Genomic DNA, 21093 nt, shown 5'->3' on the forward strand with positions numbered 1-21093 from the left:
GCTCATTGTTGAGGCGAGTGAAGTTATCCAGGTTGTAGGGTAATAACTCTTCCTGAAGCGGGTGGCATGGTACCGAAGGAAGGAGAGTCTCGGTTCGAAACGCCGGCTGTTTGCCGTTTCCCATAGACGCTGCCTGACCCGCTGACCTCACAGACCATAAAACGAGAATTTAGTCCAACAAAAGCAGACACTCAGAGACCCGCCTAGAGCTGTGCAAGTGGTCGTTAGGCTTCCATCGCTGAGGTCGGGTTAGGGTTGAAGGGAAATCACCGGCCCTGTACCCGGTGCTGTGGGGCTTCGGGCTTCTCTCCTGCCCGTGGGAGCCGGGAGAAGATGGCGCGGTCTGGGTGGTGGGGAACCTTTGATCATAAACGCGGCCTCCTGGAGAGGCTGACAGTGCCGGGGAGGGATGGGTTCCAGTCACTGCCGGAATCGGCGTGCCAAAGTTTTAAAGGTTGCATGCACGGTAGGTCAGAACACAGTGAATTGTGTCGTCCGCGTCGACGACCAACACAACCCTTCCTTATCTCTGGATCCCTCTCTCTCGCCTCCCTCTGGCCCCTTCTTTGCCCCCACACACTTCCCCCATCTCTCTGCACCCCCACCTCCCTCCCTTGCCCCCTCTCGCCTCCCTATCCCTCTCTCTGGCCCCCTCGTTGCCCCCCACACTCTCTGCCCCTACCTCCCTTTGTCCTCTCCCTCACCCCCTCTCTCGTGCCCCCTCCCTCTCTCACCCCTTTCTCACACTCACTCTCATATCTCCCTCTCACACATACATTCTCCCTCTCCCTCCCTCACACACACTCTCCTCTCCTGCCCTCTCTTGCACTCCAACACACAGTCTCTATCACACATACCTCCAACCCTAAGAGAGGCCACCCCTGGGCCTCAGGCCTTGGCCCCGGACCCTGATTAGGCAGTTTACCCCAGGAATTGGTGAACATGGGTTTGACCTTCAGGCCTTGACCCCTGGGCTCTCCCGGACCTCCTACCCCAGTGACCTGGGTCCCTGGAGACTTGTGCTCCAGAGTCTTTCTTCGACCACTGAGAAAACATTTGTAACTGGGATGTGATGGGGGAGGGTTAGAAAGCTTGTGGGTGGCCCCTCCTGATCTTTCAGATGTTGGGCTAGTTTGGTTCAAGGCCTAGGGCCATGTTAAAACGGTCTCTACCTTCTTCAACACAAGAGCTTCTGTAGATGCTGGAAATGCAGAGCAACACGCACAAAATGCTGGAGGAACTCAGCTGGTCAGGCAGCATCTACGGAGGGGATAAACAATTGACGTTTTGGGCCAAGACCCTTCATCAGGGTCGGACAGGGAGGGGAAAGAAGGTGAGCGGAGTACCAGCTGGCACGTGGTACTGACAGGTGAAGAGCAGAGAACGTAGAGGGGGAGCAGGGAGAGAAGGTCCCATTGGACTCCTGTTAAAGAGGAGATTTAAACTTCTTCATGGTAGGAATACCTTCACAGTGAATTGACTTTATTTCTTACATCCTTCACATGTGAGGTGTAAAAATCTTTACGTTACATCACTGTCTAAATGTGCAATTGTAGTAATTTATAATAAATAGAACAGTCAATGTAACATAGAGATAAACTCAAATCAGCGTGAGTTAATCAGTCTGATGGCCTGGTGGAACACGTTGTCCTGGAGCCTGTCGGTCCTGGCTGTTATGCTGTGGTACCGTTTCCTGGATGGTTACAGCTGCAACAGTTTGTGATTGGGGTGACTCAGGTCCCCAGTGATTATCCGGGCCCTTTTTACACACCTGTCCTTGTAAATGTCCTGAATCATGGGAAGTTCACAACGACAGATGTGCTGGGCTGTCTGCACCACTCTCTGCAGAGTCGTGTGATTCAGGGAAGTACAGTTCCCATACCAGGCAGTGATGCAGCCAGTCAGGATGCTCTCAATTGTGCCCCTGTAGAAAGTTCTTAGGATTCGGGGCCATACCAAACTTCCTCAAGAGTCTGGGGGAACTCAGCAGGATCTGATGAAGGGTCTCGGCCTGAAACGTCAACTGTCTATTTCCCTCCACAGATGCTGCCCGAACTGCTGAGTTCCTCCGGCACTTTGTGAGTGTTAATGGAGAAGGTAGATGTCCCGGGCAGGTGGGTCCATGTGGTAACGGGAATCAAATGAGCTGGTTTAACAAAGGAAGTTGTATAAGGTCACGTTAAGTCAAGCGTAGATGTTATGAAAATTTAACTTTATGTCCTAGGGGCACAATTCATCAGACATGACAAACGTAACCTTAACACGCACCCAGTCGATAATCCCCCCTCCTGATGGCTATGACAACCTTAAGCAAACAAATATGAATAAACAAGCTATCTTATATACATAGATAGATTGATTGTATGTCCATAAATTTACAGTAGGCACATAAGGTGACTCTGATGGAAAATTATAAAGTAGTAGTGGTGGGGGGTGTGGAGGGGTGGGTCAGTGGGTGGAGGTGTTGCTCAGCCTCACTGCTTGGGGAAAGTAATCATTTTTGAGTCTGGTGGTCCTGGCGTGGATGCTATGTAGCCTCCTAATGGGTGGGACCCTTCATGATGTTACTGGCCCTTTTCCAGCAACTTTCTGTATGCATATATGTCCTTGATGGCGGGTAGGCTGGTGCCATTATGCGCGGGAAGTTTTGACTAGCCTGAATGACTACATTGCGATCCAAAATTACTTCAATGCCAGGAAATTCTGAAACATCTCGATGGTATCGAGTCAGACAGCACCTCCCCCAAAATACAGGCCATTCAGCCTGTCACATTCATGCTGACCGTCCCCCCCCCTTGCATTTGCACGCACGGGGCTGAAGAAAATGGGATTCTCTCTTTCCTTCCAGAGAGCAAATCGGGTGATGCTTCCTACTGCCAAGCAGCTCTGAACTGGTGGAATGTGGTTGGCTGAGGAAAAAGGTGGATTTGAAAATGGGAGGGTGAACTACAAGTCCCGGTGTCCTCTGGGGTCGGAGGCGGGGCCACGCCTGCGCAGGGCGCAGCGGAGGGGGGGGGGAGGATAGGCAGTGCCACGTCTCCTGACATCAGTTCCGGGCCGACGGCGCCGCCATTTTGCGGGTTTGTTTTGCCGAGGCGGAGGGAGGCGTCGCGGCCGGAGCCATGAATCCCGAGTAGTGAGTGGGCTGAGGGCCGAGGGGGAGCGGAGGGAGGGGGAGGTGGTTGAAGCCGGGACCGCGGGTAGAGGGGGGCCGATCGGCGGAATGGAGGGGTGGGCGGCAGCAGCCGCACCCGACCCACCCACCCGTCAGCCCCACTCCGGTTATTGGTCGGCCGGCAGGTTTTCGGTTAAAGGGGCGGGCTCTTAAAGGGGAAGCCGCCGTCTTCGGCTCCCGTGACCCTCGCTCACTCAGTGAACCTTAACCTTGGCTGACCCCGTTCTCGATCCCAACCTCTTGACCTTCCCACCTCTGACCCTTCAACTCTTGACAGTTAAATAAACCTGATCCTGACCTTTTGAACCTCCCTTCATCATTCAGCCTGACCTTTGAACTCTTCCTTTGTCCTCCTCATCCTTCCTGACCGTGACCCATTGACCCTCTCTGCTGCTCATAGAGTTTCTGCAGATGGTGGAAACCTGGACACACACACACAATGCTAGGGGAACTCAGCAGGTCAGGCAGCATCTATGGAGGGGAATAAATACTTGACATTCCTGTCTGAGGCGCTTGACTCCTCCACAATCCCAATGTTCCCTATTGTACCTCACCGATTCTTAAAAGATGCACCTCAGAGAGAATTCTCTCCGGATGCATCCCAGCTCGGTACGGCAGCTGCTCTGCGAGGAACTGAAGGGAGTTGTGGACACAGCTCAGCACATCAAAGAAACATGACCTCTGTCTACACTAATGAGTAAAGCAGCCAATGTGATCAAGGACCCCTTCCATCCCAGTCACTCTCTCTTTCCCCCTCTCCCATTGGGCAGAAGATAGAAAACCCTGACAGCATGTCCCACCAGGCCCAGGGACAGTGTGTGAGAGTAAGGAGGTGTTGATGAGGCTCTATGGGGCACTGGTGAGACCCCGTTTGGAATACCGTGTGCAGTTTTGGACCCCCTGTCTTAGAAAGGATGTGCTGATGTTGGAGAGAGTTCAGAGAAGATTCACTAGGATGATTCCTGGAATGCAGGGACTAACATATGAGGAGCGTTTGTCGGCTCTTCGATTGTGTTCATTAGAATATAGAAGAATGAGAGGGGATCTCATAGAAACCTTTTGAACTTTGAAAGGGTTTGACAGAGTAGATGTGGAAAGGCTGTTTCCCATGGTGGGTGAGTCCAGGACAGGAGGTCACAGCCTTAGAATTAGAGGGTACCCATTTAAAACAGAGATGAGGAGAAATTTTTTTAGCCGGGGGTGGTGGATTTCGGGACTTCGTTGCCACATACAGTTGTGGAGGCCCAATCGTTGAATGTGTTTAAGGAGGAGATTGACAGGTATCTAATTAGTCAGGTTATCAAGGGATATGGGAAAAAAGCCGGAAATTGGACTAGATAGACTATTTTAGCTCATGGTGGCGTGGCAGAGCAGACTCGATGGGCCGAATGGCCTACTTCTGCTCATTTGTCTTGTGATCTTGTGACAGCTTCTCCCCTGCTGTTGTTAGACTCTTGCACACAAAAGATGAAATTGCGATCTCCCAGTCCACCTCACTGTGATCTTTGCAGCTTATTGTCCACCTGCAGTACACTTTGTCTGTAATTAAAGATAAAGGTTCACTTTATCTGTCACGGGTGCAGTGAAATGCATCACTAACCCTAATGTCGTTGCAATGTGGGAGGAAACCTATATGGTCACGGGGGTGGGGGTGGGGGGAGATACACAACTCCTTACAAACAGCAGCGGACCTACATGGCTGGCGCTGTAAAGTGTTATAGAGCCATGGACATTACAGCACAGAGAGAGGCTCTTCAGCCCATCTAGTCCATGCTGAACCATTGTCCCATCCCTCCATCCCCCTCCCATCGTACCTATCCAAACTACTCTTAAACGTTGAAATCGAGCTCACATTCACTACTTGTGCTGGCAGCAACTTCCACACTCTCACCACCCTCCGAGTGAAGAGGTTTCCCCTCACGTTCCCCTTAAACTTCTCACCTTTCAGCCTTAACCCACGACTTCCAGTTCTAGTTCCACCCAACCTCAGTGGAAAAAGCCTGCTTGCATTTACCCTATCCATACCCCTCATAATGTTGTACACCTCCATCAGATCTCTCCTCACTCTCCTACGTTCTAAGGAGTTAAAGTTCTAACCTATACAACCTTTCCTTCTAGCTCGGGTCCTCAAGTCTCGGCAACATTCTTGTGAATTTTCAATGCACTCCTTCAATCTTATTTACATCTTTTCTGTAGGTAGGTGACCAGAACTCTGAATTAGGCCTCACCAATGTCTTGCTCTAACCACGAAGCTACCATGCCACCCAGCAGCTTTGTACTCTGTGTTCTTTATTACCTTGTTTACCCCCTCGCTGGACTGATATATAGGAGCAGAATCAGGCCATATGGCCCATCGAATCTACTCCACCATTACATCATGGCTGATCCATTTTCCCTCTCAGCCCCAATCTCCTGCCCTCTCCCCGTATCCCTTCATGCCCTGACCAGTCGATAATCTTATTAACCTCTTATTATACCCGACGACTCGGCCTCCACAGCTGCAGATTTACCACCTTCTGGCTAAAGAAATTCCTCCTCATCTCCGTTCTAAAATAATGCCCCATAGTTCTGAAGCTGTGTCCCCTGGTCTTAGGATCCCCTTCTGTGGGGAACATCCTCCCCACATCCACTCTATTGAGACCTTTCAACATTCTATAGATTTTAGTGAGTCCTCCCCCCCCCCCCCCCCCCCCACCGCTCCAGTCTGCATGGATGGTACAAACAAAAGCTTTTCACTGTACTTCAGTATGTAGAACAGTACAGGCTCTTCGGCCCGCAATGTTGTGCTGACCTTTTCACCTACTCCAGGGGTCACTAACCTTTTCTGCACTGTGGACCAGTTTAATATTGACAATATTCTTGTGGACCGCCAATGGGGGTGGGGGGTGTTAATCATGACCAGAATATAGGTGATAAGTCAACTATAAGTCACTTATAAATGACTAATACACACAATTTCGTTTCTAAAAGGGTTTATCTAACGAATTTAATGTTCTCCTCACATGAACATAGTGATAAGTCAGTTATAACTCACTTTTAAGTCAATAAGACCCAAGGCCAACCAGTGATCGCTGGGGCGAGGGTATCACTGTGTTTAGGTGACTGATGACCTTGCGTGGGTAATGAATTTGCATGCGTAATGACCTTGCGTGTGTTCAAGTTCAACAGTGCAAGTGACAGGGAATGAGGAGAGGTTCAGCTGACTCATATTGTCTCGTTTCGACAAATATCGTACTGGTCCGCTGTCCGGTGGTTGGGGACCACTGACCTACTCCAATATCACACTTCCCTCCCACATAGGCCTCCATTTTCCTGTCATCCATGTGACTATCTGAGCGTCTCTTAAATGTGTCACTAATGTATCTGCCTCCAGCAGCGTGCTCCTCTTCATTAGTCAACAAACCAACGACCAATTATTCCCCCGTCCCCCTGCCACCCATTCTCTTTGTGACCTCTCTCTGGTCCGGTCCAGGACCCTACACCTGTCAGCTTTGCTTGGAAATTGCCCTTGGAGAATCTGATGTTTCTAGTGGCCATAGGAGTTACTGCTTGGCCAAATGTAACTCCCTGGCCGAGGATTAGGTCTGGGCTGGATTCATCACTCCCTCTTCAGTCCCAAACAATGGGTATCAAGGAGCTGAGTGCGTATTTTCTCCCTCTGTCAGTACTTCCACCCTTTGTTATAGGGACGTAGCAACGTACAGTGCAGGAACAGCCCTTTGGTCCAACTAGTTCAAGCCGAAACCTTTTAAACTGCCTACTCCCATCGACCACAGTCCTCCATACCCCTGGCATCCAGACTTACCTTAAACGTGAAAATTGAACCCACATGCACCACTTTCACTTCAGCTGGCAGCTCGTTCCACACTCTCACCACCCGCTGAGTGAAGAAGTTTCCCCTCATGTTCCCCTTAAACTTTTCACCTTTCACCCTTAACCCTTGACCTCTGATTTTAGTCTCACCCAATCTCAGTGGAAAAAGCCTGCTTGCATTTACCCTATCTATACCCCTCATCATTTACTATACCTCTATCAAATCTCCCACCAATCTTCTGCATTCTAAAGAATAAAGTCCTATTCAATCTTTCCTTACAGACCCAGTAACGTTCTTGTAAATTTTCTCTGTATTCTTTCAATGTTATTTATGTCTTTCCTGTAGGTCGGTGATCAAAACTCCACACGATACTCCAGTTTAGGCCTCACCAACGTCTCATACAACTCCAATGTAACATCCCCTCTCCTGTGCTCAATACTTTGATTTATGAAGGCCAAGGTGCTAACAGCTTTCTTTACGACCCGATCTTACCTTATCCCCCATTTGCTCCATGTGCACTCTGCTGGCAAACCGCACGTGATCCCGTGCCTTCCCTCCCCTGTGTGGCTCTCCCCAACCCACCCCCTCCTTCCTTTCCCACTCCCTCCGGCATGGACCAACCTCCCTCCCTCTCCCTATTCCCTCGTTTGCTCCCCTGCTGTCCACTGCAGCCATCGGGACTGTCCCTTCCACGAGCTCGGTAGAATATAGTGTTACAGTTGGGATAGGAAAGCAGAGTCGACGAGGGTGTGTGTGTGTGGGCAACCCGAGTTTTTTTGGTGCTCATTGTCTGTCTGAACTGTAAACTCTCTGAAGAAATTTCTGTTGACATAGGCAACGTTCAGTCTCACTGTGTCCCCAAGTAAACACGGCCGCTTGTGACATGCAGGAGACTGCAGACGCTGGGCTTTTCTCCTGCGTCGCGTCTCTCCCTACTGTGAGTGGCGTTGCCTGCCATCCGCCGCTTTCACAGTCAGGCTTAATATCGGCGGCATATGTCGTGAAACTTGTGGCTGCAATGCAATACGTATCAATAAAAACTATAAATTGCAATAAGTATGTATAAAAATAGAACATTAAATTAAATAAGTAGTGGAAAAATAGAAATAAAAAAGTAGTGAGGTAGTGTCATGGGTTCAATGTCCATTTAGGAATCGGATGGCAGAGGAGAAGAAGCTGTTCCTGAATCGTTGAGTGTGTGTCTTCAGGCTCCTGTACCTCCTCCCTGATGGCAGAGGGGAAGAAGCTGTTCCTGAATCACTGAGTGTGTGTCTTCAGGCTCCTGTACCTCCTCCCTGATGGCAGAGGGGAAGAAGCTGTTCCTGAATCGTTGAATGTGTGTCTTCAGGCTCCTGTACCTCCTCCCTGATGGCAGAGGGGAAGAAGCTGTTCCTGAATCGCTGAGTGTGTGTCTTCAGGCTCCTGTACCTCCCCCCTGATGGCAGAGGGGAAGAAGCTGTTCCTGAATCACTGAGTGTGTGTCTTCAGGCACCTGTACCTCCTCCCTGATGGCAGAGGGGAAGAAGCTGTTCCTGAATCGTTGAGTGTGTGTCTTCAGGCTCCTGTACCTCCCCCCTGATGGCAGAGGGGAAGAAGCTGTTCCTAAATCGTTGAGTGTGTGTCTTCAGGCTCCTGTACCTCCTCCCTGATGGCATGTCCTGGGTGACGGGGTCCTTAATGATTGAGATGGGGGCGACCTTTTAGAACAGAGGTAGGGAGGAGTTTTTTTAGCCAGAGAGTAGTGAATCCGTGGAATGCTTTGCCACAGACTGCGGTATATTTAAGATGGAGGTTGATCGTTTCCTGATTGGTCGGGGCATCAAAGGATGTGGCGAGAAGGCAGGTGTGTGGAGTTGAGTGGGATCCGGGATCAGCCATGATGGAGTGGTGGAGCAGACTCAATGGGCAGAACGGCCTAATTCTGCTCCTATGTCTTATGCGGCATTGCCTTTTGAAGATGTCCTCGATGGCGGGGTGCCCATGAAGGACTGGCTGGGTTTGCAAATTCCTGCAGCTTCTTTCCGATCCTGTGCATTGGACCCACAGGACCTTGGCGAAAGGGTACAAAGGACGTTCCTTGCAGTGGGCCCAGGAATGAAGGACTCTGTCGATGTTGTTCCTGCTGGGACAGAGGCCGTCAACAGCAGCACACCAGTCCTTTGTCCTGGGCCAGCAGAAGATTGATGGGCCCTGCAGTTCCGCTTTCAGCACACAACTTCACCCACCTTCGATGCGAAGATCCACTTCTCCCAGGGATGAGATCTTTGGAGCTCTTGTTGGTGTTTCTGTAGCTGGGATGGGGTTGCTAGCCCCAGTGCCCAACCCTCCTGCAGGCGGGCGTGGATCCATCCATGCTGGATGTGTGGCTCAGACCTAGGTGGTTATATTTTTAGGTTCCTGGTGATAGATTTTGGGGCAGAGTGGGTAGTCAGGCTTTAGAGACAGGGATGAGGGGGGAGCGAGGAGTCAGGGACAGGAGGCCGTGTTCAGAGCCCAGGTTGGAACACTCCGCAGTCAAACACTCGCAATCTCAGAGATCAAGATGTCAGGCGCCGAAGAGACCAGCGATCCCCAGGTCGGCAGGTCCTAAGCCAGAGGTCCTTACGGGTGGGAGTCACGGTGGCTGGGGAGGTAGGAGGCCCATGCGAGTCTGGAAATCGAAACCCGCACCGCTCCATGGTGGAAGGTCAGCTATCCTGGAGGTCGGGTTGCTCAGTCGAGTCTCGAAGGTCAGACCTGAGGGCAGTGCTGAGCCAGCGAGTCCAATGATTGAACGACCAAGAGATCGAGGACTGAAGTCGTCAAGTCTGGAGGTAGAGTCCTGACCGGGGCCAAGGACTGGAGGCCTGGAGGTGGCCAGTTGTGAGGTAGAAGTTTGTGTGTGTGAGGGGGGTGGGGTCATGGGACGGTGGGGAAGGGGGTTGTCTGCTTGCTCGTGTTGTTCTGCTGAACGCAGTGGGCTTGGTACGTTGGCACTGGAATGGGTGGCGACACTTGCAGGCTGCCCTCTCCGGTGTTAACGCAAATGAGGCATTTCTCTCTCTCAGTGGACTCGCCATAAAACCATCCGAAACGGAACTTGATATTTTAGGACTGCTGTGCCTGTTCTCCTCGAAGCAGAGGAAGCTAGGGAGAGAACGTATTAAGGTATTCAAAAGCAGAAGGTGGCACACAGACATTGAACGTAAGAAACAGGAGCAGGAGTCGGCCATCTGGCCCCTTGAGCCTGCTGCGCCGTTCAATAAGATCACGGCTGATCTGGCTGTTCCCCATACTATGCAAAAATCTATCCAACCTTGTCTTAAATATATTTACCGAGGCAGCCTCCACTGCTTCACTGGGCAAAAATTCCACAGATTCCCCACTCTCTGGGAAAAGCAGTTCCTCCTCATCTCCGTCCTAAATCTACTCCCCCGAATCTTGAGGCTACGTCCCCTAGTTCTGGTCCCACCTACCAGTGCAAACAACTTTCCTGCCTCTATCTTATCTATCCCTTCCATAATTTTATGTTTCTATGAAATCCCCTCTCATTCTTCTGAATTCCAGTGAGTATTAATCTCTCCTCGTAGGCGAACCCCCTCATCTCTGGAATCAACCCGGTGAACTGTCTCCAGCGCCAGTATATCCTTCCTCAAATCAGGGGACAGCTCTGCACACGGTACTGCAGACGTGCTTTATCACCGTCGCAGGTATTGATGGGTGTAAAGTGTGCGGAAGAGGGTCACCCAGTGCTGTCCAGATTAGAGGGTGTGAACTTTAAGGAGAGGTTGGACAAATTGATACAGAAAAGCCAACAAAGACCACAGTCGATAGAGCCCAGTCCGTCACTAGTAAAGCCCTCCTCACCATGTGCTCATCAACAAGGAGTGCAGGCACAGGAAAGCAATGTCCCCGTCATCAAGGATAGCCACCATCCGGCCGTTATGTTTCGTAACTTCACAACGTTAAATAGTTCAAGGAAACAGGCATCCGAGAAATGCGGGTGTAACTTCGGGTTAACTTTAGGCATGGGCCTCTTTCTGTGCTGTACTTTTCTATGATTCTGTACTGCGTTAGTGTTGATGGGTTCAATGCCCATTCAGAAATCTGATGACAGGGAGGAAGAAGCTGTTCCTGAATCGTTGAGTGTGTGTATTTGGGCTCCTGTACCTCCTCCCTGATGGCAGAGGGGAAGAAACTGTTCCTGAATCGTTGAGTGTGTGTCTTCAGGCTCCTGTACCTCCTCCCTGATGGTAGCAATGAGAAGAAGGCATGTCCTGGGTGATTGGTGGGGGTTTGTTAATGATGGATGCCGTCTTTTTCGAGAGTTGAAGTGTCAAACAATGAAGGATGTGTTTAAGGTTGGGTATTTTAAAGGCGACTTGAGGGTAAGATTATTTTTTACACAGAGAGGGGTAGGCATCTGGAATGGGTTGCTGGGGTTAGCACTGGATGCAGGCAGTTTCAGGCACAAAATGCTGGAAGAACTCAGCAGTTCAGGGGAGTGAACAGTCGACGACAAAGGGCCGAGAACCTCGATCAGAATTGGAGAGGAAGGGGGCAGATGTTTGGTGGAGTTTGAGGCTTTTACAGAGATGTATGCACATGAAGGGATACCCATTCAGTAAAACAGCATCAAGATAGGCACAACATTGTGGGCCGAATGGCCTGTACCATCCCAGGGTACAGTGAAAAAGATTTGTCTGCTACCGTGCATACAGATTGTTGTTTCAAAACATCAGTATGTCGATGCAGATTAGAGCAGATTGGTATCTCGGGTTGGCTGCTTGTTTGTAGGGCTGTTCGCTGAGCCTGGAGGTCAGGTGGCAAGCGTTTCGTCACCCATCGAGGTGACATCGTCAGCGCGCAATCGAGTGTTTCTGCTGGATGCTTGTGTTTATATTAGAATCCGGTCTAATATCACCAGCGTATGTTGTGAAATTTGTTGTCTTTGTGGCAGCAGTACAATGCAATACATGATAAATATAGAAAAAAGCTGAATTGCAGTAATTATGCGTATATTAAATAATTGAGTTAAAATCAGTAGTGCAAGAACAGAAATAAGAAGTAGTGAGGTAGTGTTCACGGATTCAGTGTCCGTTCAGAAATCTGATGGCAGAGGAGAAGAAGCTGTTCCTGAATCGCTGAGTGTGTGTCTTCAGGCTCCTGTACCTCCTCCCTGATGGCAGAGGGGAAGAAGCTGTTCCTGAATCATTGAGTGTGTGTCTTTAGGCTCCTGTACCTCCTCCCTGATGGCAGAGGGGAAGAAGCTGTTCCTGAATCACTGAGTGTGTGTCTTCAGGCTCCTGTACCTCCTCCCTGATGGCAGAGGGGAAGAAGCTGTTCCTGAATCGCTGAGTGTGCGTCTTCAGGCTCCTGTACCTCCTCCCTGATGGCAGAGGGGAAGAAGCTGTTCCTGAATCACTGAGTGTGTGTCTTCAGGCTCCTGTACCTCCTCCCTGATGGCAGAGGGGAAGAAGCTGTTCCTGAATCACTTGAGTGTGTGTCTCCAGGCTCCTGTACCTCCTCCCTGATGGCAGAGGGAAAGAAGCTGTTCCTGAATCGTTGAGTGTGTGTCTTCAGACTCCTGTACCTCCTCCCTGATGGCAGAGGGAAAGAAGCTGTTCCTGAATCGTTGAGTGTGTGTCTTCAGACTCCTGTACCTCCTCCCTGATGGCAGAGGGGAAGAAGCTGTTCCTGAATCGTTGAGTGTGTGTCTTCAGACTCCTGTACCTCCTCCCTGATGGCAGAGGGGAAGAAGCTGTTCCTGAATCATTGAGTGTGTGTCTTCAGGCTCCTGTACCCCCTCCCTGATGGCAGAGGGGAAGAAGCTGTCCCTGAATCACTTGAGTGTGTGTCTCCAGGCTCCTGTACCCCCTCCCTGATGGCAGAGGGGAAGAAGCTGTTCCTGAATCGTTGAGTGTGTGTCTTCAGACTCCTGTACCTCCTCCCTGATGGCAGAGGGAAAGAAGCTGTTCCTGAATCACTTGAGTGTGTGTCTCCAGGCTCCTGTACCCCCTCCCTGATGGCAGAGGGGAAGAAGCTGTTCCTGAATCGTTGAGTGTGTGTCTTCAGACTCCTGTACCTCCTCCCTGATGGCAGAGGGGAAGAAGCTGTTCCTGAATCATTGAGTGTGTGTCTTCAGGCTCCTGTACCCCCTCCCTGATGGCAGAGGGGAAGAAGCTGTTCCTGAATCACAGAGTGTGTGTCTTCAGGTTCCTGTACCTCCTCCCTGATGGCAGAGGGGAAGAAGCCGTTCCTGAATCGCTGAGTGTGTGTCTTCAGGCTCCTGACGGTAGCAATGAGAAGAGGGCATGTTCTGGGTGATGGGGCCCTTAATGATGGACGCTGCCTTCCTGAGGCACCGTTTCTTGAAGACATTGTATTGGCCAACCGTAGCTGAGTGATATTCGCTAGCCCGTATCCTATTTATCGGTTGTTGTGAGTGTTAGTTCCGCAGCTCACCCCTCAGCCCTGATACCTCAGACCCATAGGTTTGTAAATTGCATTTAGGTCATTATGCTTGTTAATAGACTCTTCTGTTGAGAACCAGGCTTCTAAGAATTCTCTTGATTGCATGTTTGCGCTTCTGTTAGTCTTTACAAGATGGGTGACCCCAGCCATTATCAATACTCTTCAGAGATTGTCTGCCTGGCGTCAGTGGACACATAACCGATTTGCACCGGCTGCTCACGTGACCCTGATCGGGGGTGCTAAGCAGGTGCTACACCTTGCCCAAGGGTGGGAAGGAGCACCTTACACCTCATTTGGTAGAGATGTATCTCCATCCTGCCACCGTACAGCATACTGACTGATAAACTGATCTGGGGTGCTCTGTTGGTTGGGGTCGACGATGGACGTTGTGCCCTAATTGAAACGCAAGCCAGGACAGTATGATATGGAGAGGGCGCTGTTTCCCATGTAGCAAGCCCCCTCCCCCCCCCACGCAACTGAAGAATCTAAAGGTACAGCAGAGACTGGTACCGTTTGGCACCAGCGGTGTCATATGTGTTTCTAGTCAGCATTGAACTCAACGTAGGACAGCCTTAGGGACCCCAGCTTTGGATTTTTCCCTCAGGGTTTACTCCTGAAGCCTCCCCCATGAATCGCAAGGCAGTGGATGCTTGAGATCAGAGTATTCCTTCTCCTAGATGAGCTGCCGATCGAGTCCCATCTGCCCGAAGCGACCGGTTTTAAGGCGCCAGTAACCCGCCTTATCTTCTCCTGTCAGTAGAAACTGTTCCGCTGGGCTCAGTAGCTAAGCCAGGAGCTGGTCTTGGTTGTCAGAGGCTGTTTGAGATGCACGTCATTGGGAACTAGTCCCATCACTCCTGCCTATAACAATCTTAAGGAACCATAAACTACTTGTAAATTGTCCTGGGGTGTGGATGGATAGTAGAGTGTGGATTGAGTTGATGGGAATTGTGGGGAGGGTGGAGAATAAATTACTGTACCAGTGGCCCGGTTTCCGTTCCCGCTGTTGCCTGTAAGGAGTTTGTGCGTCCTCCCGTGACCGTGTGGGTTTCCTCCAGGTGCTCCAGTTTCCTCCCATAGTCCAAAGACGTACGGTTCGTAGGTTAATCGGTCATCGTAAATCGTAGTAGGCAGGTTGCTGGAAGGGCCTGTTTCTGCTGTATGTCTAAATAAATAAATATAATCTCTGTAATCTCTTATTTCCTGTGCAACAGCCCCTCCTTACCAGACAGTGATGCAACCAGTCAGAATGTTCTCCACCGTATATCTGTAGAAATCTCCTTATGAAATATAGCCGCTGTCATGCCTTTTTTGTAATCGCATCATGATATAAGTCTCTGTTCCTCAAATTTTCAAATACATCTCTATCTCCAGAATAAATATATCCAGTCTACAACAGCCCAGGAGGCAGAGAGTTTCTGAGAGAAGCATTTTCTGGACTCCTAAGTTTAAATGACCATCCCCTTATTTTGTAACTCAGGCGACGTCCACACTAGACCGGATAATTTTGAAAAAGCTGGTTTCGCATAAAAACGATAGGTGTCCACACTATGTGTTTTTAAAGATATCTCTGTTCACATTAAAAAGGATATTTGGGCGAATCTCCTCCTACTGAGCATGCGCAGGACACATCAGCTGAAAACAAGCGACATTTGGTGTCGTATCTCGCAGACTAGAAAAACTAACGACAGACAGGGAGGGAGTTCACGGACAGTATGACCCGGCTGATGACGAACATTGAAAAACTGACTAACTCTGTTGCATTAATAAAGCACCTTGTTAAATGTATAAAACATGTCTGCATCAGTGTTATCTTGTATTTCCATACAATGTTACATTAGGCTGTTATACATCTATTGTCAGAGAAGTACGTGCATAAATAGGTAAACCACCTTCATACGAGCAAGGACAGAAAACAGGGCAAAGTGAGTATACTTATTTATTCAGTAAGTTATAGGTCAAAGTATTTGGTGAGTACATTTCTAACTCTTCTGGCTTCGGTCTCGTTTCCATCTGTTCTGAAATTGTTAGGTTGCGTTCAAGAAAGCAATGAAATGGCACGCTGCTGTCTCCATCTGTTCTGGCACGTCATGATGGCATTTTTAGATTTCTCCGGTTATCCCTGTCCACACTGCTCCAGCCAAGTGGCGTTCTCAAAATTACACACCCTGGAGAGCATTTCTGAAAAGCTCCGGTTTCGGGGGACGAAAACGTCGTTTTAGTGTGGACGGAGGGTAAAAACGAAGAGGAAAAGCTTTGGTTACGGATTTATCCGGTGTAGTGTGGACGTAGCCCCAGTTCTCTTGCCCATGACTCTCCCTACTGGTGAAGTATTTCAACATCTACTCTGTCCTAGTGCAGCAGTCCTTGGAGGCTAACTTGCAAGGAAGGAAAATGCAATGTTAGTGTTTATCCAGGCTATGCCCTCATCCTGCTACTGCTGTCTGGCAGGACCTGAAGCTCCACACCACCATCTTCAGGAATAGTTATTACCCTACAACGATCAGGCTTTGCCTGTGATGGACTGGGCTACATCACAACTTTCCCTGTATTTTGAGGAAATGCAGTTCCTTACAGCAGCCAACACCTCTTATTCCAACTAGATGGCATGATCATTGACTACTCAAACTTACAGTAATTTCTCCCCTTCCCTGAATCCCTTTTTTTCCAGTTTCTTTTCTGGCTCCCCTCTCCCTCCTCCTCCTCGTCTGTCCATCACCTCCCTCCGGTTCCCCTCATCTTTCCTTTTCTCCCATGGTCCACTCTCCTCTCCTATCAGATTCCTTCTTCTTTAACTCTTTACCTCTTCCACTTATCACATCTCGGCTTCTAACTTCATACCCACCTTCCCCATCACCTGGTTTCACCGATCACTTCTCAGCTCCCCCTTCCTCACCTTTATATTCTGGCTTCTGTCCCCTTCCTTTCCAGTCCTGATGAAGGATCTTGGCAACTATTAGACCATTTAGCCCATTGAGTCTGCTCCATCATGGCTAATTTATCACCCCGCTTGACCCCATTCCCCTGTCTTCTCCCTGTAACCCTTGGCGCCCTGACTTACCAAGAGCCTATCAAACTCTGGTTTAAATACCCCCAATGACCTGGCCTCCATGGCCGTCTGTGGCAATGAATTCCACAGGTTCACTGGCCGCCGGCTGAGAAACAGAAACTAAAGTTTGATAGATGTTTGGGTATTAAAGGACATGGGATTAGTGCAGGAATGTATGAATGATGAGTGCCTTACCATTTTATGTTACCTCTCCCCACCCAACCCAACCTGTCCATCCCTCCCTCCCTCCCTCTGTGAATCCTCCAGCCCTTGCACTGTCCGTCTTCCTGAACCCCTCTATTCTGCACACTCCTCCCCCTTCTCCTCCAAGCCCCTACTTCCCACTGTGATCTTTACACCTCAATATCATCCATACTGTCTGCTGTGAGCAGCCACGAGCAGGTCCCAAGCCCTGGAATTTGCTCTGAAATCTTTCTGCTTCTCCCTTACCGATGAGTCGCTCCGTTAACCCGTTCTCATTGACCCGCTAAATCACTCCTCCCCTGCAACTGGCCGTCATCTTGCCCCAATGCTTGTTGATGTGAAACTATTCACGAGGTGGCATCTGAAGTCTAACCCTGGAGGGATGGTTTAAACCTTCAGGAAATGCAGGTCGTGGTGGATTCAGGCAGGTGTGGGTAAAAGAGAAAATCTCTGGTGGCAGGAGGAGAGTCAGGGAAAATCTTTCACACAGCTCCAGGCAGCCTCTTTTACCTAGTACCAACTCTTTCCCCTCTCCCCAGCTTCTTATTTTGGCTCCTTCCCCCTTCCTTTCCAACCCTGATGAAGGGTCTCAACCTGAAACATCATCTATTCATTCATTTCTGTCGATGCTGCCTGACCTGCTGAGTTACTCCTGTGTTTTCTGTGAGTTGCCCCCGTTTAACTCTTCTCTCTAATCTTTCCTTGCAGTGACTACCTGTTCAAGTTGCTGCTGATTGGGGACTCTGGGGTCGGGAAATCTTGTCTGCTGCTTCGGTTCGCTGTGAGTATTGCACGAATGCACTTTCTGTTCTGTGGCTTGACGTTACTGGGGTGCACACTCCTGGGGTCAGACACAGGGAAGCTCCCTCCACACCGTCCCATCACACACTCCCGGGGTCAGACACAGAGTGAAGCTCCCTCCACACCGTCCCATCACACAATCCCAGGGTCAGACAGAGAGTGAAGCTCCCTTCACACACTCCTGGGGTCAGACACAGGGAAGCTCCCTCCACACCGTCCCATCACAGACTCCCGGGGTCAGACACAGAGTGAATCTCCCTCCACACCTTCCCATCACACACTCCCGGGGTCAGGCACAGAGTGAATCTCCCTCCACACCGTCCCATCACACACTCCCGGGGTCAGACACAGAGTGAAGCTCCCTCCACACCGTCCCATCACACACTCCCGGGGTCAGACACAGAGTGAAGCTCCCTCCACACCGTCCCATCACACACTCCCGGGGTCAGACACAAAGTGAAGCTCTCTCTACACTGTCCCATCACACACTCCCGGGGTCAGACACAGAGTGAAGCTCCCTCTACACCGTCCCTCTACACACTCCTGGGGTCAGTGAATCTTCCTCTATGCCATCCCATCACACACTCCCAGAGCTTAGGCTGTGGGGTTTATATTCAATTAAAATAATCTTCTGCATGACATTACTAAAGGAAAAACAAGCGGATGCTGTCAGTCCCAAGCTGTTAATCAGAGATGATGTAATTCAACTTTGTTCATTTTAGCATGTGAGTTGTGTGACTTTCCTAGTTGTGATATCTAGGGCTTTCCCTCTGGAGTGAAGGAGGATATGTGGTGACTTGATACTCAGATCAAGTGGACAGCCAGAGACTTTTTCCTTGGACTAATCTGAGGGGCATAATATTAAGGTTGTAGGAGGGTGTCAGAGGTAGGCTTTCTACGTAGAGAGTGGTGGGTGTGTGGAACATGCTGTCAGGGATGGTAATAGAGACATCCTCCAAGAGGACCACAACCTCGCCGTAGGGTTTGGAGGCTTGCGTGCCTCAGTGACCCAGAGAGCTATTTTGCCTGAAGTCAGGGCTTCGAGCTTTGGTGGTTGGTAGGGTCACCCATGCCAAACAGGTCGAAGGGTAGAGGCCAGACTAAGAGTGGTCTACTGGACCTCCAGGTTCTGGGGACTAATAACCCTGACTGGGACAACAAAACTGTTACTGAGACAGCAATGAAGATTCCTTCTACGTCGGAGTGTGACGGTATTCCTGAGTCTCCACCCGGGACTTGCCTGACTGACAGTAGTGAAAACCGAGAGGAAGCTACTGACACGATGAACACCGCCAACGATGGAGGACCTTGGTCGTTGGCCTAAACGCCAGTGACACACAGACAGTAAGTGCGTGCGTTAGGGTTGTGGATGGAGCGCTGTGCAGGAGGGAAGGATTAGATTGATCTTAGAGTAGGCTTGAAGGTCGGCACTTCTCTGTAATTGTTTGTTTCCACCGATGTCCCTGTGGGCGCGGGGCTGCACGTTTCCACGCGGGGGGGGGGGGGATAGAGACGGCGCTCTGACTCCACGTCAGTGAAATGTGTGTAGAATGATCACTCACCGTCACATCTCTCTGCAGGATGACACCTACACAGAGAGTTACATCAGCACCATTGGCGTCGATTTCAAGATTCGCACCATCGAGTTAGAGGGCAAAACCATCAAGCTACAGATTGTGAGTACAGCGGGGGCTTTCTCGAGGTCTGGACGAAGAACAGGAATGGGCTTTGCAGTCTCTGTTCTGTTACACCATTTCTCTCCACAGTATCTTCTCTCTGGCCTTGATTGACAGCTATAGGCATGGCTAATGACTGACACACCATTGGCCAACCTCAGTGTGGGCGGGGTAGATGGTACAGTTGATCAGGAGCATCATTGGCTGCCTGGGTGATTGACAGACCAAAACACAGAGAGATTCTCCGGATACTGGAAGCCAGAGCGACACACACAAGCGTTCTTCTCCATTTCAGTCATCTCCACCTCAAAGAGTACACACTCAAAACTGCTGCGGAGCCCAGCATCTACAGAGCAGAATGAAGTGTCAACGTTTCAGGCCGAGACTCTTCATCAGGGCTGGACCAGTACTTCAGGATTCTTTGTCTCCAGTCCTAGATGGAGTGTTTCGTTCTTGAAATTTCTCTCCCTGACCTGCCGAGTCCCTCCAGCACATCGTGTTGCTCTGGATTTCTAGCACCTGCAGACTCTCTTGCACCATTCCCTCCCCACCACTCTGGGCTTTCTACCTGACTCCCTTGCCCACTCGTCTCTCCCCACTGATTTCTCTCCCGACACTTACCCCCATGTCTGTGACACGTGCTGCCTCATCTGGAAGGTGTGATGGCGGTGAGGGTGGAGGGGGTCTACAAGTCTGTCGGGGGTCGTGTACTGTATGTGGCACTCCCAGAGTGGCCTCCTGCAGACTGGGAGCACCCAGATTTGCCAAGCACCCTCGCTCTGTCCACCGCGAAAGGTCTCGCATATTCCAGCCGAATCTGTTAGTGCCACCCTTATAGGTCTCTGCCAAGCAAGGATAAAGTTGCACTCGCCTTCCTTGCCATAAACTCAGCCTGTTGTAGATCAGAGAGAGCTAGGAGGTCTGCACTGAATTTTGCAGAAAGTGGTGTCACAGGTAGACGGGATGGTGAAGAAACCAATCAGTCAGGGCACTGAGTACAGATGGGACTGTAAGATATAGGGGCAGCATTTGGCCCATTGAGTCTGGTCTGCCATTTCATCATGGCTGATTCATTTTCCCTCTCAGCCCTGATCTCCCCATATCCCTTCATGCCCTGACTAATCAAGAACCTATCAGCCTCTGCTTTAAATCTCCCCAACGACTTGGCCTCCACAGCCGTCTGTGATTCTCGTGAACCTCCTCTGAACCCTCTCCAGCTGTGCAAGACATTGGTGAGACTGCACCTTCTGGTCTCCCAGCGTTAGGAAGGATGTGATTAGGCTGGAAAGAGTTCAGAAAAGATTCACAGGAGTTACTCGGACTGGCGGGTTCAGATTTTTCTTTCCTGGAGCAAGGGAGGCTGAAAGGTGACCCGATAGATATTTATAAAATCACGATGGTATAGTTATAGATTAAAGATTAACTTTATTTTTCCACATGTACTTTGAGACACAGAGATGCATTTGTGTCAATGGGTTGTTTCCTCTGGAGTGCCGGAGGCTGAGGGAGATCTGATCGAGGTTTATAAGATAATAGGAGGCATAGAGTAGATAGAGAGCATCTGTTTCCCAGGGTTGAAATGTCCAACACCTGAGGGCATATATCGAAGGTGAGAGGGGATAGGTTCAAGGGGGATGTGAGGGTTAAGTCGTTTACTCAGAGATTGATGGATGCCTGGTCTGGTGGTAGAAGCAGATACATTGAGGCTTTTGAGAGACATTTAGGTAGGCATGTGGATGTGAGGAGGATGGATGGATATGACTGTGTAGGCAGGACGGATCCATCTTTGTGGGTTTCTTAATTTACTGTTTAGCTGATAGGGCACATTATGGGCAGAAGGGCCTGTTCCTATGCTGTACTCCTCTGTGTGATGGGGGCAGCCCACTAGTACCACCACCAACGTAGCAGGCCCACAACTCAC

General features: G+C 50.1%; 1 protein-coding gene across 1 annotated transcript in view; it reads left to right on the top strand.

Moving 5' to 3' along the window:
- The first annotated feature begins 3046 nt into the window (after positions 1–3046).
- The window catches only part of rab1ba (zRAB1B, member RAS oncogene family a), a 40194-nt gene continuing 22147 nt past the window's right edge, over positions 3047–21093 (top strand). The window contains exons 1-3 of the mRNA XM_059955360.1: positions 3047–3136; positions 17404–17476; positions 19077–19172. Coding sequence (XP_059811343.1) covers positions 3123–3136; positions 17404–17476; positions 19077–19172 — 183 coding nt within the window. The 5' untranslated portion in view covers positions 3047–3122. The remainder of the gene's footprint in view (positions 3137–17403; positions 17477–19076; positions 19173–21093) is intronic.

Source organism: Hypanus sabinus, chromosome 31 (assembly GCF_030144855.1).
Source record: "Hypanus sabinus isolate sHypSab1 chromosome 31, sHypSab1.hap1, whole genome shotgun sequence".
Taxonomy (NCBI): Eukaryota; Metazoa; Chordata; class Chondrichthyes; order Myliobatiformes; family Dasyatidae; genus Hypanus; species Hypanus sabinus.